Source organism: Carcharhinus amblyrhynchos, chromosome 18 (genome assembly GCF_965287045.1).
Source record: "Carcharhinus amblyrhynchos chromosome 18, sCarAmb.v2.hapA, whole genome shotgun sequence".
In the NCBI taxonomy this organism is placed as follows: domain Eukaryota; kingdom Metazoa; phylum Chordata; class Chondrichthyes; order Carcharhiniformes; family Carcharhinidae; genus Carcharhinus; species Carcharhinus amblyrhynchos.
Window position 1 is genome coordinate 13,625,228 of NC_137341.1, and position 23,716 is coordinate 13,648,943.

Sequence of the window (23,716 nt, forward strand, 5' to 3'; positions counted from 1 at the left end):
TGGGTATATTTACACCACATGGATTGCAGCAGCACAAGAAGAGAATTCACAATCATCAGTTAGTAATGGACACAATAAATGCTGGATGCTCACATCCCATGAATTAATTTTTTTAAAATGTCTAAGTGGAGCTAAGGTACAGAGCAGCCATGATCTAGCTGAATGGTGGACAGGCTCAAAGGACTGAATGGCCTATTCCCAAGTACATTTAACAAGAGAAGGATTTTGAGATGCTGATGGATAGATCGCTAATGCCATCAGCAGAGTACAAGATAATAATAAAGACAAACTGTATGTTGAGCTAAAAAACTAGAGGAATAGAGCACAAATCTGTTTCTATCCTGTGAATACTTCGTAATCTGTTTATACACAGAGCAACTGATCCATCCCAACCTGGAGTAATGTGTATAAATCTGGCCATTATTTTATTAGAAATGTATCCAGGCATTGGGTAGAATGGCGTAAAGAGCAATTCAATTTCTCACCGTTGGTAAACACCTGAAATATTCAGGGAGCTTAACATTGAGGAAGATTTAACTGTCACCTATCCTACATAAAGGTAGGTAGTAAGAAGTTAAGATGTGGACAGCACGGTAGCATAGTGGTTAGCACTGCTGCTTCACAGCTCCAGGGACCTGGTTTCAATTCCTGGCTTGGGTCACTGCCTGTGTGGAGTTTGCACATTCTCCATGTGTCTGCATGTGTTTTCTCCGGGTGCTCCTGTTTCCTTCCACAGTCTAAAGATGTGTGGGTTAGGTTGATTAGCCATGCTAAAATTGCCCCTTACTGTCCTGCAATGCATAGGTTAGAGGGATTAGCTGGTAAATATGTAGGAATCTGGGGGAGGGCCCTGGGTGGGATTGTGGTCGGTGCAGACTCGATGGGCCAAATGTCCTCTTCTGCACTGTAGGGTTTCTATGGTTCTGTGGAGAAGAAAGTTTAGATTTTAACTGCTTGAGGCTGAGGGTAATGACCCTATAGAATGGACTGCCAAGTGTAACACACTAATTGTTTCAGCAAGTTAAAAAAACAGATAAATATTAGAGGTCATCATATTTCCTAGATATTGGAATTCTGTCTTCACATGCTGGGATAGACATCTCCCTATCTCACCCAGAGTTGAGACCCGTTGGCTACCCTCACCTGGTTTAGCCGGCTTGTCGAGACCGTTGCCCAGGGTGTGGCCGCTGTCGCATGCAAATAGCTACGGGGAGCCACAGGTGAGAGTTGAGTGTCATGTGGGGACAAAGGATGGGCAAACCGCCCTGAAAGGACACAACATGTTCCCCCACCATAGATAATACCCCTCCCTGACACCCCATACATGAGACCAATAGAAGGTCCAACAGTCAAGAAGGCGGTCTCTGCAAGCGTCGTGGAACGCAAAGAGCAGGGCAAGGCACAGAAGAGGTCCTGGTCATTCACTGGGCTTCGTCCCACCTCCAGCTGTCTTGACTCTTGTCTTGCCACTGGATCTGGATGGGAATTGGGAAGAGTGAGTGAGGCTGCTGCTGCACAACGCTCCCTCACTTTAATCCCCCACAATGAACAACCCGGATGAGATGAAAGACAAGTTCTACGAAGAACTAGATGCCCTACTATCAGCAGTGAGCAGTACCGACAAGCTGATCTTGCTTGGCGATTTCACAGCAAGAGTAGGGTGTGACTCTGCAATCTGGCACGGAGTCATTGGGAGGCATGGAGTGAGCAAGTGTAACAGTAATGGCCTACTCTTAATGAAGACCTGTGCAGCACATGACCTCCTCATCACCAACACAACCTTCTGTCTGCCTACCTGTAACAAGACCTCCTGGATGCACCCCCGCTCTAAGCATTGGCATCTTATTGACTATGTCATTGTCAGGAGAAAAGATAGGCAGGAAGTCAGAGTAACAAAGGCCATGTTTGGTGCTGACTGCTGGACAGATCACAGGCTCATTGTCTCCAAAATGAGGCTCCGCATCAGACCCAAGAGGTGGCCACAAGGAAGCAAGGTTATGAAAAGAATCAACGTGGCCAAACTTAAGAACCCCATCCTAGCTTCAGCACTGGCTGAAGACTTAGAAATTGAGCTTGCTGACCTACACCTCGCAGGCAGCACTGAGGACGACTGGGAACGCTTCAGGGATGCTATCCATACATCCGCGCTGAAGATGCTTGGGCCCACCAACCGCAAGCAGCATGATTGTTTCGATGAGAATGATGAGGAGATACAGGCTCTACTTGTTGAAAAGCACCATCTTCATCAGGCCTGTTAGAATGACCCATCTTCAGCTGCCAAGAAAAATGTTTTTACCAGTGCTCGCAGGATAGTCCAGTATAAACTGCGTATAATGCAGGATGCCTGACTGAGCACCAAGGCAGATGAAATGCAGGGATACGCTGACAAAAATGACTTGAAACGGTTCTATGAAGCCCTCAACACACTCTGTGGACCTCAATCTCTCGGGAGCTCCCCCCTCCTGAGTACAGATGGTACAACTCTCATTACAGAGAAGGCTCAGATCCTGCAAAGATGGGCTGAACACTTTGAAGCCGTCCTCAACCGACCGTCATCTATTAACGATAAGGCAATAGACAGGATTCCCCAGGTTGATATCAGCAGCGCCATGGATGACCCACTGGTAGTAGCCAAAGTCATGAAAGCTGTCAGCCAGCTATCCAGCGGCAAAGCCCCAGAGGCAGATGCCATACCCGCAGAGACCTATAAAGCTGCTGGTCCTGCACTTATCAAGAAGCTCACCGAGTTGTTCCAGTCCTTTTGGAAGCAAGGATTCATTCCTCAGGAACTTAAAGATGCTTCCATCATAAACCTCTACAAGAGGAAGGGCAATTGGCAAGTACGTGACAACCACTGAGGAATCTCGCTGCTCTTCATCACAGGAAAAACCCTCGCAAGAGTCCTGCTAAATCGTCTGGTCACTCAACTGGAGCTAGACCTGCTTCCAGAGTCACAGTGTGGCTTCCGCAAAGGTTGTGGGACTACTGACATGATTTTTGCTGCGCGCCTACTTCAGGGGAAGTGTCAGGAGCAGAATCACGAGCTCTACACAACCTTAGTTGACCTTGCAAAAGCCTTTGACACTGTAAGCTGACAAGGCCTGTGGAGGATCATGTCAAAGTTCAGCTGTCCCCCCAGATTCATTCAGATGGTACGCCAGTTCCGTGATGGTATGATGGCCAGAGTACTGGATGGCGGAGAATCCTCTGAGGCATTCCCAGTCACCAATGGCATCAAACAGGGCTGTGTGCTCACACTGTTCCCAACATGATGTTTACTGCCATGCTGAATGATGCCTTCCAGGACAGTGTTGCTGGAATCAGCCTCAAGTACAGAGTGGATGGGAAGCTCTTCAACCTGAGGAGACTTCAAGCTATTACCAAAGTGAAAGAGACTGTTCTGAGAGATTTCCTCTTTGCCGATGACTGCGCCCTGTATGCTGGCTCACAGTCAGAGATGCAAGTCAGTATGGACAAATTTTCCACTGCTTGTGACAACTTTGGACTCACCATCAACATTAAAAAGACTGAAGTCATGCACCAGCCTGCTCCTCATGTACCACGCACAAAATCCATAATCACAGTCAAAGGGCAGAAACTACAGGCAGTGGACCAGTTCACTTATCTTGGCAGCACCCTCTCCCAAGCAGTGACTATTGATACAGAAGTTAACTGCATAATAGCAAAGGCAAGTTCTGCTTTCGGTAGACTGCGCTCCACTGTATGGGAAACATCGAGAAATCAGCCCAGCAACAAAACTGAAGGTCTACAGTGTCTTGGTACTCACTACCCTCCTGTATGCCTGTGAAACATAGACTGTATCGAAGGCATGCAAGACAACTCAATCATTTCCACATGACTTGTCTTCGCAGAATATTACGCATCCGATGGCAAGACAAAGTGCCAGATCCTGAAGTTCCCTCTAGAGCAAGTCTACCATCAGTCCGCACACTGCTGATGAGAATGCAGATCCGGTGGGCAGGTCACGTCATCCGTATCTCAGACGAGCGCATACCCAAGCAGCTCCTTTTTGGGGAACTCTTTGCTGGAAGACGCTCGCATGGAGGGCAGAAGAAACGTTTCAAAGACACACTCAAGGCCTCCCTGAAGTCAGTTGACATTGACACGACCACCTGGGAAACACTGGCACAAAACTGCCCTACCTGGTGCTGCCTCATCCACAAAGGCTGTCAAGCTCACGAAGCAAGGTGTATTGCTGAAGCACAACTTAAGCGTGAGCGGTGCAAGTCCAAAGCCACCAGCGCAACAACTACAGTGTCTACACAAGTCTGTCCAATATGTGCCAGGACATTCCGTGCCCGAATTGGCCTGATCAGTCATCTTCAGACACACCGTAACCAGCCTCAAAATGACTAATGGTGTCGAGGTCCTCATCAATGACAATGGACGAACAACAACAGACATTGGAATTAGCTAAAATGCCCTTTTCTGGTCTTTCACATTCATACGTTCTAGATGTTACTATACTATTAACTACTCAATTTCTACTAAGCAATTAAAACTACATTAGAACTACTAACAATTAAAGTTGTTTGTTGGGAGGGTAGGCTGGTACAGTGATATTCCACCATCCTTTCACCTCTGGGACCTAAAGTTGAATGCAGCTCAAACTGGTTGGATGAGCTGACCCCCTGTTTGCTGGTTATATGTGAGCAATGTGAAATAATTTGCCCATTGTTCTTGCTTTTGATTGTCACCAGTGATCTTATTGAATCTGAACGTGGGTGTCAGATTGCTATACGTTTAAGTGGTTACATGATTGCTTTAAGAGCCGATCATGTGATTTGGTGGTGATGTCATTTGGGTGTTTCACAGGCTGCTGTTTTAGTTTCAGTCTCTACTCTGTGCAGTCAACATTTCCTACAATAAACTGGTTATTATTTTGAATCCACCTGTGTAACCACATCTTTTTTCTTTTTTGTTTAAAACTTACAACCCCAACATAGTTAAGACATTACACAGATGCACAAAGGTTAGAGACAACTTGATGCTCCAATAATCATGCATCCACCTGGCATTCAATTATAGAAGCCCAGGTAATCAATAGGCATTTGGATGAGGAACCAGGGAGTGACCCATGCTTATTGACCTGAATTAGCACACAAGGATTACAAGATAAAAGAGGGGAAGAGGACAAATTGGGGAATTGTTCAATTAATCATAGAAAAAAAGATGTTGGCACTATAGTCTCTTACTGCCTGAATGCATAGTATTAGTTGTCCAAAATAAGAATCTTTTTAAAGAAAGTTAATTCTCTGATTACTTTAAGGTGCAATAAAGCCATCTCTCAAACATGTAGTAAATCAGTCAACAAGCATTTCCCATGTATTAATAAACAGCAAGACTCTGGCAAACAGGGGTTGGAAATTTTGAGATTCTAAATTTAAAGCTTTTGCAGAAGTGCCATAAGTTCATTTTTGAAACATGAGCTTACATTATCCAACAAATCTTTAGCAATGAAGTATATTGTGGGTAGGATGCATCTGAGACACACAAGCCTTATGAAAGCTTGTAAGTTAGAACAACCATTCTCGGAGACACATATTTTTCCCACTTCTCTATGAGGCAGTTCATGAATGAACGTATCAATTAAAACACTTCCTCAAAGGTGAATATTTTTAGTTTTAGGAATTAAAAATGTTAGAAGTTAGATTGAGGACCCTGATCAAGAAATTGATAAAGAGCCTAATGTAAAGGCAAATCAGAAAATACTAGGTTAATTTAAACTGTGTTTATCTTACAAGGTCAGAGCTGATGGTGAATAAAAAAACTTGGAACAACGAGTCATCCACTTCTAAGCTTGTAAATGAGCCAGAAGATCTGGAGAAAGGCTTGGAAATTCCACTGGCAATATTAATGATCCACGTTGGTTACAAAATCAAATGAATGTTGAAAAGTTTGTTTATATTTCTGATTAAGATCATCCCAAAGCATGCCACAATGTCACTGACATGAGCTATAGGGCTAGAAGGCCCCTTTTTAAACTCATTTGTGTGTGTTTGTTAACCGAAGCAAGCAGCTCAACTGGGGAAACGGACAGGGGCAGTGTAGCTTTGCTGTGGGACAGACTGCATTTGATTTGATTTATTATTGTTACATGTGTTTTATACAGTGAAAAGTATTGTTTCTTTCTCACTATGCAGACAAAGCATACTGGAAGGAAAGAATGCAGAATGTAGTGTTATGGTCATAGCTAGCATGTGGAGAAAGATCAATTGAACGCGAGGTAGATTCATTCAAAAGTCTGATGGCAGCAGGGAAGAAGCTGTTCTTGAGTCGGTTGGTACGTGATCTCATACTTTACTATCTTTTTCCCAATGGAAGAAGGTGGAAAAGAATGTGTTTGAGGTGTGTGGGGTCCTTAATTGTGCTGGCTGCTTTTCCAAGGCAGCGGTAAGTGTGGACAGAGTCAATGGGTGGGAGGCTGGTTTGAATAATGGACTGGGCTTTGTTCACAACCCTTTGTTGTTTCTTGTGGTTTTGGATAGAGCAAGAGCCATACCAAGCTGTGATATAACCAGAAAGAATACTTTCCATGGTGCATTTATTAAAGTTGGTGAGAGTCATTATGGATATACCTAATTTTCTTAGACTCCTGACAAAGTAGAGGTGTTACATTAAGTGGAGGCATTATACAGCTAAAACACGGGTTGCTTCTCCCTTCCAGTTTTCTCCCAAAGGTACTGACCAGTTGCATGATGCTCAGTTATTTTTCCAAGCAGTCATTTTTAAAGTGAGAACATTCATTGAAAGTGCCGACAAACAATTTATCCAGAGGACAATTTTAATCAAGCTCAATTCCGTTCTCACCAAACATCCATCTCTGTGTACTTCCAGATCATCCTGAGAATCTTACCATGGAGGATAGCTGAATTGTAGAAAACAAGGGCTTGGCTAATTTTCTCTTTTGAACCAAAAGGCACTGCGCCTAGGTGTAGCATTCTAACCATTAGTTTGGGATTATAACGTACCTATCAATACTCGTACTGAGCAGTGATGGAATTGGTCAACACCATTGGGAGAAGACAGGTGGGGGGGAAACAATTCCTGTTATTTATTGTATAATGTAATTCTTTTTCAATTGCAGTCACCATTTTCTAACCAATCCTTAGTCTCAGGTCTCATTCTGGTTGTAACTGAGAAGTAGCTGTGGGAACCTAGGGAGTCTTAAAGAGTAATTTTGAAATAGTGAGGTAGCTTACTATGACAGCATCAAGCCATTGAAAACATTTGGCTGGTCAAGATGATAAAGATTATCAACAGAAGAACATCTGTTTCTCCCTCATCTAACCAAGGCAGTTATAATAAAAGGCACAAGGGCCTTTAAATATGTTTTTTCAGAACTTACCATCATCTTTTGTCCTCTCTATTAGAACTGGTGAACTTGGCACTCCATCCCCAATTCTGGTAAATGCCAAAACTTGAATCTTGTATTGACTGTATTTCCTCAGTCCATTCAGGACAACAGATTGTGTAAAATTTCCTTTCACTAGATGAGTGTGAGTAGCCGATTCAGAATCTTTCTCTTGGTACAGGATCTAGGACAATAGACATATATACATATATTTTAATCTACAACAGTGAAACTATATTTTCATGACACCATGCATCTTTAACTTTGAGTGAAAGGTATTCAGCTCGCAGATATGCGCATCTTTTCCAAAATAAAACTGAAATATGTTTCTTAACAATAAGCAATGTTATGTAGAAAAAGAGAAATTTACAAAGTCAAACATCTTCTCTTCAATGATAAGGTTCTTGAAATGAAACATCAATTTAAAAGGAAATTGTTTTTCTTTTCCAGTTGGTGTCTTAATCCTGCCCAAACCTTTAAGAGGAAAAACTTGTATGTGCTCCGCATGAAATTAATTTATAGTTTGCAGCACAAAGAATTGCCCACAGTGCAACACATGATGACATTAAACTACAAAGCACAAGGTCGATGAATTGTGCAACCTAAAATTATGGTTAAGCAGCCAAGATCTTATCAGACAGCTTGACAGGGTTTAGACCTGGGCTAATCAGTGGCAAATGAAGTTCAACAGAGGCAATTGCATAGTATGGGGTACTAGAAATAAAAGTAGGAGGCTGGGGTAGAACTAACTGAGAGACGAAGTATGAGAGGGGACCTGATTGAGGTGTATAAGATGATGAGAGATTTTGATCAGGTGGACTTTCAGAGGCATTTCTCCAGAGCGGAAATGATTGCCACAAGAGGACATAAGTTTAAGGTACTGGGGAGCAGGTATAGAGGAGATGTCAGGGGTAAGTTTTTCACTCAGAGGGTGGTGGGTGAGTGGAATCGGCTGCCGTCGGTGATGTTGGAGGCAAAACCGTTAAGGTCTTTTAAGAGACTTCTGGATGAGTACATGGGACTTAATAGGATTGAGGGTTATAGGTAAGCCTAGTAGGTAGAGATAAGATCGGTGCAACTTGTGGGCTGAAGGGCCTGTTTGTGCTGTAGTTTTTCTATGATTCTAACTGAATCAAAATTAAAATCTGTGTTTATTCCGCCCTGAAGCAAAAACTCTTTGACAGAGGATCACAGAAACTTAAAGTACGAAAATGTCTCGAACGAGTGTCTCAGGATGGTGGATAAGAGGTTGCTAGGTGTAAAAACTTTAGTACAGTTGAACTCAGCTATACGGCTCAGTGATAGGACTCTTGCTTCCAAGTCAGCAGGTTGTGGTTTCAAGCTTTACTAATTAATTAAAATAATCAATGCAGTACAATTGTGCAAAACTATTAGAGGTCTGGTGAGATATTAAAGTCCTATTTATCAATTCAGTTGAATGTAAACAATTTGACTGCACTATTTAAAAAGTAAGTGAATCCTCCAGGTGTGTGACGTAATATAAACCAACATCAAAAAATAGCTGAACCGAACAACTCATTTCCATTGGTCAGATCTTGCTATGCTGCTGCATTTGCCTATGGGGCAAGAGTGACTACATATCAATAGCAATTCACTGATGACAATGAATTTTGGGATGTCTGAGAATGTGGAAAGTGCTAAATAAGTACATGTTATTTTGTTCACTGTAAGACTGGTATTTTGGAAAAATGCGAGCAAATGGGCTAAAAGCTACTTTCATCTAAGCTTAACTTATAACAGCCTCTTCCTGTTCTTAAAAAATCTTATATTCTTAAGAAAGCTGGTTTGGAAAATGCTTATATTTATATTGGGGCTATTTTGAGATTCATATTAAAACACATTAAAGGTAAACTTCGTTTCTAAACAAAAGAATACGATATGGCTTGTATGAACTCATGAAATAATTCACAGGTATTGCAAATTTCAAAGCCATCATACTCTTTTGATTCAGTTCGTAGATTCCCTTTCATTAATGACTTTTGCTGATCGTGGAAAGGGTGAAGTTTACCCTGCAGTTACCAAAATCCCCTAGTCCTCAAACCATTGAGTTGTAATCACAGGTCGAAGGCTTAACCTAACTGACTGTATTGACACAGTGACTACATGAGCAGCAGCTGGAAACTCTGATGAGTGGCTCGCTTTGGGAGTTCTCAAAGCCTCTCCATTGTTATACAATGTTCAAGTCAGGAGAGTGATGAAACAATCACTACTTTCTGGACAGATGCAGCTGCAACAACATCCAGGACTCTTGACAACATCCAGGAAAGAGAATTTCACTTGATTACAGTCCTGTCACTGGGGTATCCATCTCTTTCATTTATCAGCACACAATTGCCGCAATATGTACAATCTATAGGTTGCAATGCAGAACCTCACCATTGTTACTCCAACAGTACCTGCCATCTATGACTCCGATCATCATGAAAGACAACATTCCAACATCCCTAATAACCTAAGTGACACATTATCTTGGGCATGTGCTGCCATTCCCCCATCAGCGGTAGGTCAGCTACCAGCACTTTGTCAGTTCTCCTTAAGGATGAGCAATAAATGCTATCTTGGCAGCATCATCCGCAACTCGAGAACAAATAAATTAAACACCTAGCAAAATGATGTGTTTATAAAAGCACATGACTCTTATAAATAGAATAGGCCATGAAAGGCAATGAAAGATGAGTTTAATTCCCACTCATGAGACAGCCCATAACTCAGTTATGGAAATAAATAATTTGATCACCCTCTGCAGCATTTACTCTATTTAGTCACTCTGATTGTTTTAACCCTTTGATTTTTGTGGTAATAAAGGTTCTTTTCATTTTTCTAGCAATATGATGTCTTCAGGAAAAAAATAGCTGGGTTACTAATTTACATTTTAATTCCCTTAAGCACAAAAGGTTAAGTAGAGGTTAAAAAATTTTGCTTTACACCCTTTCGTAACAGATAAACTGTACAAGTTAGGCCAGAATCCTTTAGTGCCCACCAGAATGTATAAGATATTATTCACTTAAATTTACTAATTATAGTTCATGCCCTTTTGAAATATATTTGTTAGCAAGGTAACAATGTTTTTTTTAATTCATTCATGGGATGTGGCCTTCACTGCTGAAGCCAGCATTCGTTGCCCTCGAGAAGATGGTGGTGAGCTGCCTTCTTGAACTGCTACACTCCCTCCCTAACAGCACTGTAGACATACTTACATCTCAGGAACTACAGCGGTTCAAGAAGGCAGCTCACCACCACTTTCTCAGGGGCAACTAGGGATGGGCAATAACTGCTGGCCTAGACAGTGATGCCCACATCCCATGAATGGATTTAAAAAACTGCTCTGGAGAGGGACTGCCAGGATTTTGACCCAGCAACAGTGAAGGAACAGCAATATAGTTTCAACTCAGGATGGTGAATGGCTTGGGGAGGAATTTCCAGGTAGTGGATTCTTATGAGTTGCTAACTTGTCCTTCTAGATGGCAGTGTCTTGAGTTCGGAAGGTGTTGAATAAGGCGGTTTGGTGAATTCTTGTAGTGCATCTTGTAGGTGGACACACTGCTGTCACTATGCATCAATGGTGGGAGGGAGTGAATGTTTGTGGAAGTAATGCCAATCAAGTGACTTGTTTTTTTTCTGGATTGTGTCATGTTTCTTCAGAGTTGTTGGAAATGCACTTGTCAAGTGAAGAGTATTCCATTACACTCCTGACTTGTGCCTTGTAGATTCTAGATAGGCTCTGGCAAGTCAGGAGGTGAGTTTCTCGTGCAGGATTCCTAGCCTCTGACCTAATGATATTTGTCACTTGTCAGCCCAGGCCTGAATGTTGTCCTGGTCTTGTTGCATTTGGACGCGGACTGCTTCAGTACCTGAGGAGTTGTGAATAGAACATTGAGCAATCACCAGTGTGCAATTATCAGTGAATGTCCCCACTTCTGACCTTACAATGGAAGAAAGTTATTGATGATGCAGCTGAAGATTGCTCGGTTCGGGATAGTCCCCTGAGAAACTCCTGGAGTGCTTCCTGGAGCTGAGATGAGTGACCTCCAACAACCACAACCATCTTACTTTGTGCTACGTGTGACTTCAAACTACAGAGCATTTTCCTCCCTGACTCCCACTGACACCAGTTTTGCTAGAATTCCTTGATGCCATATTCAGTCAAATATGGCCTTGATATCACTCTCACCACACTTCTGGAGTTTAGTTCTTTTAATCATGAATGTATCAGGCTGGTGTTGCAACCCCCTAAAGATTCATAGCAAGGAATTAATTTGAGGGACAGAGTTACAAAAATAATGAAAGTTATAAAGATTGCACCATACTAATGACACAGACGTGAACAAGGTATTCAGAGTTCAGCAATGGAGCATTCAGCATATGCAAAGCTGAGCTGAAGCTGATTGAGGGCTGAGGCAGATTTCATGCAAAAGCATTTTAGGTCATAGCTTTCATACTAACTATATAACTCCATCTTCATTTGGAATAACTACATTTCACAGCAGGAGAATTAAAACTGATGAGCTGAATTTCATAGGTACACAGTATAACAATATATAAACCTACTGTCAACCCCAATCTGTACACTGCTGGGTACGTAGGAACAGTCATTTCAGCGGCTTTTGCCTATCCAGCCATTCTACTAGATACTGTCTAATCTGTACCCGATCTTCATTAATATCCCTTTGCCTCACAATAAAATCTACTGAATAACAATTTTTTTTAACTCAAAATGCTGTAGAATGTTGAATTAAAAGTTTCTCTCTGTTACCGATGCTTGCATAACAATGCTGGGAGAATGTTCTGAAGTTGATCATTGCAATTTAAGCTTCCTGGTTTTTCTCCATCAGGATATTGCAGGTCCCTTTGTGGTCAACAGGATGTTGCCGCCTAATTGTTTTTTCTGCTTTTCCTAGGGGATTGCATGGCTGCTGGTGGCACAGGAACATTGGCAGCCGTGGTTCCCAGTTGTAACACAGATGAATAGGAGACTTGTGAACCTGCTGGTCAATCTTTTTAGTTATTTGTATATTAAAGTATGGTACACAGTACAGTACCTTGTATCCCAAGATTAGTCCATTTTGATCAGATTCTGGGACTGGTCCCCACATGACCAGAATCTGTGTGGAACTCACAGCCTCTGCTGTAACATTTCCTGGAGCAGCTGACGGAACTGAAAGTAACAACAAGAAATATCATTGCAAGAGTTAAACCATAGGAACTATTTTGGTTTCCATGCTCATTAAACGTTGAGGCAGAGGCCAATAGTTTATTTCCTTCTATACTTAAGTAAATGGGTATCATGGATCTGATTCTCCATCTTATTTGTGACCTCGCTGCTGCACGTGCAAATGAGAATTTGGCCCTCCGCCCAAAACTTCATTCCCTTTCAGCGGCACCAGTAAGACAAATAAAAAGTTGCTTATCCGGTACAAAATTTACATTACTTTTTAATTGATGCCTTTTCATAATTCTATTGTACTTGCGTGTGTCACTATTAAATCTAAAACATATTAAAATGGAAGTAATTTAAAATCAGTTTTGCTGAGATTGCTCTTATCAAAGGTATCAACTTTGGTTTTGCTTTTTATTAATGCATCTTCAATAGGACCATTTTTATCTCTCACACTCTTATCTAGGCCAATGAGGCAGTTTAGACAATGCAATGTACAACTTAAGAGTCCATTCAGATTATTAGCTAACTCGTGACAATATAATTTTATGATTTTGTTGCAATTAATTCAGGATTGTATCCCAAGTTTGTTTCTGATTAACTGCAAGATTACAATGAATCACACTGCAATTCCTCACATGAAGCATCACTGATCTCTTCCACGATATCTAGGAGAATGTATTGCTGAAGTGAGAAGATGATCAATTGCATTGTCACACATCGCTTGGAGATCAGGTAAAGAGGCATTATTAAAAACAGTCAATGGCCACCATCTCAAACAAGTAATAAAACCTTCATAGTAACTCATAGCTGAATTAATTATCTCAGGTGGGTGCTCTCGTATAGGAGAAAATCAACCAGAACTCCAACTTCTGCCAAGTAAACAGTAAATCCTAGTGACGTTAACATGAAATTTTAATTATTCAACTGACTTCCACCTCATATCTGATTGTATGTTTTATATCTAGTACCTAGACACCGAAATTACTAGCGTGCATACAATTTTTTCAAAAAACATCAAAGTAATAGACATTGACATTTCAAGAGTGCCTAACTCTTCTTCAGAGCTCTGAATAAATCATATTGAACTCAAAATGTTAACTATCTTTCCCTTTCCGCAGATACTGCCAGACTTGCTGATTTTCTCCAGCATTTTCTGTTTGTTTTCAGATTTCAAGCATCTGCATTTTCTTTTATTAAGCTAACAGTCGGTTTGTTTTTGCTCCTCCTTTTCCATCTTAACTTATTTACTTTTATTTGCTTAATCATTTTCTCCACAAGCCTTACTACAAGTGAAATCACTGCATAAGGTATACGCGATAGTTTCACAAAATTAGGGAGCATGCCAGAAACTGGTAATTGGAGTCACAAGCGATCAAAGTAACTATTATATCAAATAAAGAATTTCCATTTATATAGCACCTTTCATGACTTCTAAACGTCCTGAAGCATTTCACAACCAATGAAATATTTTAAAAATGTAGTCACTGTTACAACTTCGGGAAATGCAGCGAACAGTTTCCACATAGCAAGATCACACACATCAATAAGATAAATGACCAGGAAGCTCTGTCAGTGATATTGGTTGAGGGATAGACGTTAGCCAGCATAGCTCTGTCCTTGTTCAAATAGTGTCATGGGACCTTTTATGTTCATTGTAAATTTCAGACGGGGTCTCAGCTTAATGGCTAATTCAAAAATGCACATCTGACAATAATGTACTTCTACAGAATCAGACTGGAATATTATTTCAGATTATGTGCTCATTATATGGAGTGGGGCATGAACCCACAATCAGTTGATACAGAGGTAAATTGACATCAACTGAGTGAAGACTGGTAATCATTATAAGACTGAAAGCACTCTTGAATAAGAACAAAGTTTAGAGCAAGAAAAGGCACGTTAATCTCACTGCATCCAGACTTCACTTATGATTATTTTGTCAAGCTCCCTCACCTTACAATAATTATCAAAGTACAAAGGAAAAGTGAAATTGGATATTCAAAACAATGAACTCAATCAATATTTTACTTCTAATTCTAATCACTATGTATTCACAAGCAGGCAATCAGAATTGTACAAATAAAATCCAGTTTTTTCTTACTTCCATAAGTAACTCTTGTTGATGGATGGTCTCATAGGTGTTGGCAAACCTTCAATACTTAATAACCATTCTTCTTAGGTGAAGTAGGGTTGCAAATGTAAATGGGCTGTTTGCTCATGCAAGGCATCACATTCAAGTCTCTACACCCATGCACTTTGTAACAGGGGCCATGGATAGTAACTGGCACTGAGAACAGGACTCAGAACACTTTAACTATCCTGTTGGTATTGGTATTGGTAAGCACAAACCAAAGTTCTCCCATTCTAACTTTGGTATTGACATTCATGATATTAGAGACTTACTACAGTTTGCGCATTTAAATATGTTTAATTTGGACTTTAAACTCAAGTTTATAGTTTAATCCTTGCTCAAGTCACACTCTACTTAACACCACCAATTTTATTGACAGAGGATGTTTCATTTGTAACTGTCTCTACATTTTCAGGATTTTGCTGTCACATTCCACTATTTAATCAGCACAGACTGAGTTGGATGTTCTGTAGCTATCATTAAAGTCTGCCTCAGGGCTTGCACTGAAAGTACTGATTCTCCCCTGAGATTTAGGATATTTTTGCTCTATCCAATTTTGAACCAGGTTAAGGTAAACAGAAATCACTCGGAAAAAAAGGCACGCAAATTCAACTGTCTGACAAATGATTTAGTCACCTAGCTGTCTAGTGAGGTGCAACTTACCCAATGATTTTAATTTATTTTACATTATATTTATGTGTTACCCATGCCTCAGTTTGTAGCATACTTGCCTCTGAATCAAAAATTTCTTGGTTCAAGGGGTCCAGGGCTGGAGTACAAAAATTAAGGCTGGCACTCCAACAAAGTACTGAGAAAGTGGTGCACTGTTGGAGGTACCCTCTTTTGGGTCAGACATTAAACCAATGATCCATCTGTTTGTTCAGTTGGATATAAAAGCTCTCATGGCACTATTTCAAAGGAGAGCAAGGGAGTTACCCAAAGTGTCCTGGCCAATATTTATCTAATCATGTGCATTTTGTGGTTTGTGGGAATTTGTCATACGCTCTTAACACGAATCCTGAGGTGCATGCTTTAGTTTATAAGAAAGAATAGCTGTTACTAACTGGGGAAAGATTAGGGAGTTATTCTTAAATTTATAAGAATAATTTACACTGATTTGGGGGAAGAAAAAGGAAGATCTGTCCTGTGCTCTGTGGTTTTGTGAATAAATCTATTTTAAGGAGAAGACTGGCTCCAGATTTGTCCTTTACTCAATGTATGAACAATAATTTTAACATGTGTAACTTGGCTGTTGTGCTTCCTACATCACAACAGTGACTACATGTCAAAAGTACTTAATTAGTTGTAAAGTGGTTTGAGACATTCACAGTTATGAAAAACACGATATAAATGCTAGTCTTTTTTGCCTTATTTTTAAAAAGCGAGTTTTGAATGATATACAATGAGCAATATACAATATGTAATTTGGAAAATCGCTATTAATATTCTTACAAAGCTCAAGTCTGTGGTTTGGTGGTACACTGCTTGTTATACCTCGATGTTAATGAGATGTTATCTAAAGCACTGACTTTCCTTTTTCATTTTTTTAAGAATAATATTGCACCAATAGATTTGAAAAAGTAATGCTTTTAAACAATGCTGCTTTTTTAAAAACTTTCATGTTCTTTGTGTATTTCTGATGCTTTAAACAGCTACATTTTTTAAGACAGCTTTCATGTTCTCCATGCATTTCTGATGCTTTTGAATATTTTGTTTGAACTCTGAATGATGATGACACCACTGAATGAGTTGGCTTGGGCGAGTTACACAGCTCACTGAGCCCAGCAGTAGTAGGAATCTGAATTAGCATACATGGTTGCAATGACAAAGCTGCTGAACACTGTAGGTGAACAACTTTAACTCCACTGACATTAATTCAATGCCATCTGAACGTCAGTCTGAATCATTCTGTAAAGCCAGCCTCTATCAGCACCAACTGTACACTATACTGTACAAATATCAAAGCAATGTTGGAAAATATTACAAATTATGTTTAATATGGATTGGAATTTCTGTAGGATAATTGTGAAAAAAAGATAACAATGCTACAGTGTATCATATTGCTTTTGCATCCTGGATCTGAGTCCACAGCCCTGGTTTTACCAGCACGGCTACCCTGAAATTGGGGTGGGCAAGGCTCGCAGACCAGCATTCCCTGTTGGCCTCGGATGCGATCTTACAAGCTTTGGGCAGCTGTGCTGGTAAAATCAGGGCCCATATCTTATATGAGCATCCAAAACAAGACTCTGCCCAGATTCTGTTATAATCCAGAAATGATGTGGAGATGCCAGCGTTGGATTGGGGTAAACACAGTAAGAAGTCTCACAACACCAGGTTAAAGTCCAACTCACCTGACGGAGGAGCAGTGCGTTTGTTACCAGATAAACCTGTTGGACTTTAACCTAGTGTTGAGAGATTTCTTACTATGATAATTCAGAAAGCCAGTTGTTGGGCCAATCTTTACTCAGACTAACATTTATTTACATAGTGAAACATTACATGCTCATACCTCCTAATTTAACACCCCGCCCCCAGTTTCAGTAGTGTCTCTGTGTGCTCATGTGAAACACTAAAAAATGCCATCCACCCTCATATAATTAAACACAACTGATTTACAATTAACAGATTCAATCCAGTGTTTAACAGGATAACTTACTGTGTTATACTGCTCCAAGGGCATAAAATAGAGAACAACCCATTAGCTTGGTTGCGGTGCAAAATGGATAAAGAAAATCATACATGCAGTAGAATATGATTCCCAGAGGCTGCAGTTAAGGGTCAGTGTTGGGCCAGAAAGAGAACAACTTAACCTTGTATCCATCTGTGCTATGCCTGACTTAGTAGTACTTGATGCTCAGAAAATTAGGAAAGTATTCTACTTCCCAGTATGGACATTTCTCGCCTTAATACGATCTAAAGTTTGCACAAAGAATATATTTTTAATAACAGCATGAAAATGGCCGTTTAACTCTTGCTGCCTGCCCCATCATAACTTCCTAAACCTGTTTTTTGCATCAGTACCTGATTCTCTTGTACGCCCTCGGACTTGTTTGCTCCAAGGTCCTGAACCAATGGCATTAAAGGCTTGGATCTGGAATATATAATCAGTCCATTCTTCCAGATCTTCAATGGTGGTTTCCCGTTCCAAGCGATCATTAATAATATGAGTTACAGGTGTTCCCAGACCATCCAGTCTCCACTTTTTAATTCTATATCCAACTGATTCGGGGTTACCGTTATACTCAGACTCCGGAAGAGGCTGCGAACAAACAGATTTTAAGCAAATTCAGAAACAAAAGATACATGTTGATTAACATACAATTCTGCTCTGTAGCCAAGAGTGGTGCTTGACAACTTTTATCAGCAATCAAAGTCATTAATTGTTTCAATTTAAATTTTTTTTGCTCATTCCTTTGAAGATGATAGTCAATAAAACTTGAGATTGAAGAGAAAATGGAGCCTGTAAAATGTTGGAGAGGATTAGGAGGGTAAATATGTGGGGTTACAGGGATAGGGCAGGGCCTGAGTGGGAGTGTTGTCAGTGTAGGTGTGATGGGACAAATGGCCTCCTTCTGCACTGTCGATTTAACGATAACTATGATGGAGTAAACTCCAGAAAAAGATGGCCAACTGAGCAAACTCTTTCAAGTGTTCTTTTCTCCTTGACTGATTTTCCTGTAATCACTATGAACAAGTGATCAACACACTTTGCAGCAGGAACAAGAACAACTGCCCAAACAAATCTGAGCAAAATACCTTCTTCATGGGGGAAAGCCTTCCCTGGCAATAACAACAAATTGTGTGCTTTTTATAATCTGGATTTATTTGTTCTAGTATACTGTCCTGTGCAACTTTCTCTTAATGTTTTTAAAAAAAAGATGAAACAATTGCAATCTCTTACACTTCCAAAGTATGTTAAAAGACCCAAGAAATAGAATACTAATTCAAAATTGTCAAAAAATTGATTGTTATTAAAGGCTGACCATAATGCATTAATCTATTAAAATAATCAAATGCTTTCGTATTGAACCTTAGGAAATGGCTTTGAAATTTAATAAGTAAGACTTGCGATTGACTCAGAGAAAAGAGGAACTTTCTGATATATTTCGAATAGAAGTTTCAGCAAAATTGGTATAGAGTCTATATTGTACATATCGCGTAACTGCAAATCAGAGAAGAAATAACTGCTGCAAACTATAAAGGTCAGGTCATTTTGGGAAGGTGCGAAATATTTGTTACCAGTGAAAGATGCAGGCTATTATTTTTTAGTAACAATGATTTAAAACAAATCTTTTCACCCATCCTCAGGGCTAAGCTTTGGGGCTTTCACTAACAGCTTCAAAAGAAATTTCGGAATTCTGCAGAGGATGGGAAATTCCTCCTTCATTCGGACACAAGATAACAAATCTTTGCCATGTGTTGAGTTCGTCCTGTGAGCTGAGCACTAAGTTTGCTTGAGGCACAGTGCTGTTGAAACCTCAGGTGGTTTTTCTTGGCTACTCAATAGCCAAGCAATCAGCAGCAGGCTAGCTGGAACTTTGCCAAAAATGAAATGTTTCAATGAAGAATACTGAGGAACTATAATCAGTATTATTTCTTTTTCCTTTGGCTTTACCACAATTCTAGGAGTCTGGGGGGAACAGAACTAATCATTTCCTTCACTCAGAGCATTGATAAGTTGCTCATTGATGAGGTCTTATGATCTGTGCAGAGTCTGATGACTTTTAAGAGAAATTTGAACTTCCAGTGAATAGCTGAAAGGATGAAACAGCAGGATCTCACATGTTAAAACTGTAATGATCGAACTAAAAGCAACATTTACTAAATACTGTTAGTTGGCGCTTATACTTTAGACTGCAGAACAGAAGCCTGAGGTTCAGGTCAGTCTGGTAGGGGGGCTAGTTTGGGGACCAGGAGGATGGTTGAGGAGGATAGAAAGCTAGTCAGAGGGGATGGAAGGGTAGTTGTGGGGATAGGGGTGTACTTGGAGGGGGGGGGAAATCAGTTGACAGGGGTTGGGAAGGTAGTCTGGAGGTTTGCGGGGCAAGTTTGGAAGGGTCCTGGAAGATCCTGTGGATTAGAACTGCAATTATCCAGGGGTTAGAAGTGGTTTTAATTTGAAATCTAATTTTCTGGGTAAATAGCTGGGAAGACAGTCTGAACAATCCACAGTCTTTGAGCAAACTCGGAGTTGCGGCAAGTTCCCTGTGCAGGGTAATTGTCCATCGAAAGTTTAAACATCCTAGGAAGTTCCTGTACAGGCCTTGCATGGGGACTTCCAGGAGGCATCCTCAGAACATCCTTGATTCCTTGGAGATTGGAAGTTATGGGTCTCTGTATTTTATTAATCCTTTCCCATCATGTCAACACAATATCTCCACTTACCACCCAGCGAAGCCATAAGCTTGTCTCACTTGCTGTTCGCACTGTTACGCTAGCAGGTGCGACATCTGGTGGAGCCTGCAGAGTTTGGATTACGCGGGAAGGCCAACTTACAGGGCTAGAGCCCACTATGTTCACCTGCTTTATTCGAAACCTAATGACAAAATAATGATGTGCATTTAACACAAGGATTAAGTTCACTGTTCAGAGAAAAATCAAATATAGATTTTTACAAGACTACCAGAAGCACAAATGCAATTTTCCCATTAGGCAGGTAGTCAGGCATATTATGTTTACTTATTAAATTTGATTGTCCATTCAACATGATTGAAATCATGTCTCTTACCAAGGCAGTCTAGTGACATAGCTAAATTTTTTTTGTTGCGCTCTAGTGATTGAGAGATGTGTAAATAACACACACATGCCCCCACAAGAGTAAGTACAGAAAGCTGAAGACTAAGTCATAGTTATTCTTAAATTTCTTGCTTTTTCTCCTTCATGCACCATAAAATACTGCATCTACCAATTGCCTCTGCCAAAGCATGTCCATGGTTAATGTTCACAGGTGAGGTCAAGAAGGGAGCATTTTGACCAGACAAAACATACCATCTAATCCTGACCTCATCCTGTGTCCAGATGCACACATTTTACAGTGAGGGTTACTGGACAGCATTCAGTCGTGAAAACCTTGGCTTACACCCTCCACCCAACACCCTGTTTCCCTCACTTGTAGTAGAAGTCCAAAAAACTTCTAACAGATAATAGTGAAATCAGCACACATCAGGGGTAAACAAATCCTTTGTATAGGTCAGTATCCCACAAACTTGTGCACCTATATAGCAAACAATCAGAGGTACAATTGCCAGTTGACAATTTCTAATTAGAAAGTGGCAACAAACTGTCTATTCTTCCAGCCACAATTTGTTGCAGGGTCATCAGGAACCCATAAAAAGAGATAACAAAATAACATTTTTAAATGGTCACAAAAAACAGGCAACCAAAATTTTGGAAAGGTAGCAGGATGGGACAAACCTCTCATTAGCTTTTGGGTGTATTGTGAATTTTGATGCTTAGATACTAATGTTATTAGCACATAAAATAAATGTTTTAAATGCTTTTGATTCTTTCCTTTCAAATCAGTTTAACTGAAGTAAATAAAATATCATTCAGGAGGAATCATCCATTTATTATTTTGATATTTTTCAGTTATCACAAATTTTCTAAAATGGAAACAAGACCATGAGGTAAATCAGTCTCCTGAATTATATTTTTCCCCCCCCACAGGAGCAAGTTATCACATTGATTGGCTGCAAAGGAGCACCACGTGACACCAAGCTACAGAAATACCAATCTAAGGAATTTCTATTTATGCAGATTAATGCACTCCCTAACGAGTAATGACAAGCTTGAGCAAAATCTCACCCTGTGACTGTCATTAAATGGAAAGCTTTATGTACATTTAAAGGAATTCTATCTAATTTTTTCCTTATTTCTAGTTTGAAAATCTTAAGTAAACCACTCATGGGAAAAAAAGCTATGCCAATCAGATGTTCCATCTAGCTTACTTCCAAATACTACTGATCAATCATGGCGAACACTTGTCTTAAACAGAACAAATACTAACTATAGAAAAGGCACAACAGAAAACTACCCCAGATACTGGTTAGATATTTGATAGGGAACTTTAGTCAATTATTGTAGTACCTGAATAAAAATGATAAATCCATTGTCCGAACAAGCATGACAGATCCATTACCCACAAGAGACAAAGCCATTTTCAGAAGTTAAATTTACTTCCAAATTTCAGCTTATGGTGCAGTGATTGGACTTGTTGTTTTAAGAATGATAGAATGTGAAATCATTTTTCAATACAGGTGAAAAATATCCAAGTAACAAAATGCGGCTGAAGTCATCCAGAAATATGCTTTGGTAGGCAGAAAGAAGAATGTGGCTTTTTTGCACCTCACAATGAAAGCGTATTTGGATTCCAAAGGTGCAACACTATTTTAATCACAAGAGTGACATTTTGAGCTGCAAGTAATTAATTAAATAATTTCTATTTGCCATATACATCTGCATTATGAGTACAAGTACAAGTCAGTGAGTTTCTTTTTAATGTTCCTGCATGCTGCTAAAATGGATGAGCTGCCAAGACCACCCACATAACAGAGTTTGCATCTCCAGAAACAAGATGACCAGATTGCTCCTGAGTGACAGAATAAGTATCGTGAATGGAATTGTGTCAGTTTAGTCTTAATGACCATACCACAAATGAATTAATTTTTTTCATATTTCATTTTGTTATGACAACAAAGGGCCCTTCAAAAGCCTTGATTTTCCCTTGATGACATGGATGCTTCAAACTATTTCCTTGGAAGTTGCTGGTTTGCAGCAGGGACAAGAATGCCCAGTTGAAAAGCAGATGGCAGAATGTTGACATAAAACATACATCCATAAAGTATGGGTACAGCTTGGTCTACATTTACGAGGCACTACAGAGGTTATCTTGAAGCAATCAAAGAAAACTGGTGAAATATGTTTCTACTCATTTCCTTTAACAATAGAGTTATAGTTTTTCTTGTTCCAGTGAATTTTTGTACTCAATGTGAACAAAGTAACAAAGTTTGGGGCAGCACAGTGGTTAGCAATGCTTCCTCACAGCTCCAGGAACTCAGGTTTGATTCCTGGTTTGGGTCACTGTGCAGAATTTGCACATTCTTTCCGTGTCTGTGTGGGTTTCCTCCCACAGTCCAAAGATGGGTTAGGTGGATTGGCCATGCTAAATTGCCCTTTAGCATCACAGAGACTAGACAGAGTAAATGCATGAAGTTATGGGGATAGGACCTGGGTGGGATTGTGCTCATTGCAGACTCAATGGGTCGAATGGCCTCTTTCTGCAACTGTAGGAACTCTATGATTCTGTTCTACGATTTTATGAAAGTATCTTGGGGAACAAAATCATTTTTTATTAATTTTTGTCACCCGCTGTCAGGTGGATTGACATAAAGCCCCATCTATACTGTCCAACAATGTGTTAATCCCAACCTCTGATGGAATGCCCTTTATTGAACTTACATGAATGTTTTCACTTTTCCTTTCTACCACCCTATGCTATCATACCTGCCTTCAGACTCCCACAATTATTCCACATGCAGACCTTATTATTCTCTGACGCTTTCTTATTATTCTTTGACGCTCTGGCAGGCAAAAGGCAGGGAATTATAGGCCGGTTAGTTTAACGTCTGTTGTAGGTAAAATGTTAGAATCCGTCATCAAGGAGGAAGTAGCGAGGCATCTTGAGGGGAATTGCTTGATAGAGCAGACGCAGCAAGGTTTCGTTAAGGGGAAGTTGTGTCTGACAAATTTATTGGAGTTCTATGAGGATGTGTCTAGGGCGGTGGATAGAGGAGAGCTGGTGGATGTGGTCTTTCTTGATTTTCAGAAGGTGTTTGACAAGGTACCTCACAAGAGGTTATTGCAGAAGGTAAGGGGGTATGGAGTTGGGGGTAGGGTGGTAGCGTGGATAGAGGATTGGTTGTCAAACAGGAGGCAGAGAGAGGGGGTTAATGGGTGCTATTCAGATTGGCGGTTGGTGACTAGTGGAGTGCCCCAGGGGTTGGTGTTGGGGCCTCAGCTATTTACCATTTAT

At 40.3% G+C, this 23,716-nt stretch overlaps 1 protein-coding gene across 1 annotated transcript in view; it reads right to left on the reverse strand.

Annotated features, from left to right (window-relative positions):
• The window catches only part of sdk1a (sidekick cell adhesion molecule 1a), an 815,932-nt gene that overhangs the window by 112,363 nt on the left and 679,853 nt on the right, over positions 1-23,716 (reverse strand). The window contains exons 24-27 of the mRNA XM_080206403.1: positions 20,071-20,221; positions 17,707-17,944; positions 12,436-12,551; positions 7,370-7,559 (exon numbers count right to left, since the gene is read on the reverse strand). Coding sequence (XP_080062529.1) covers positions 7,370-7,559; positions 12,436-12,551; positions 17,707-17,944; positions 20,071-20,221 — 695 coding nt within the window. The remainder of the gene's footprint in view (positions 1-7,369; positions 7,560-12,435; positions 12,552-17,706; positions 17,945-20,070; positions 20,222-23,716) is intronic.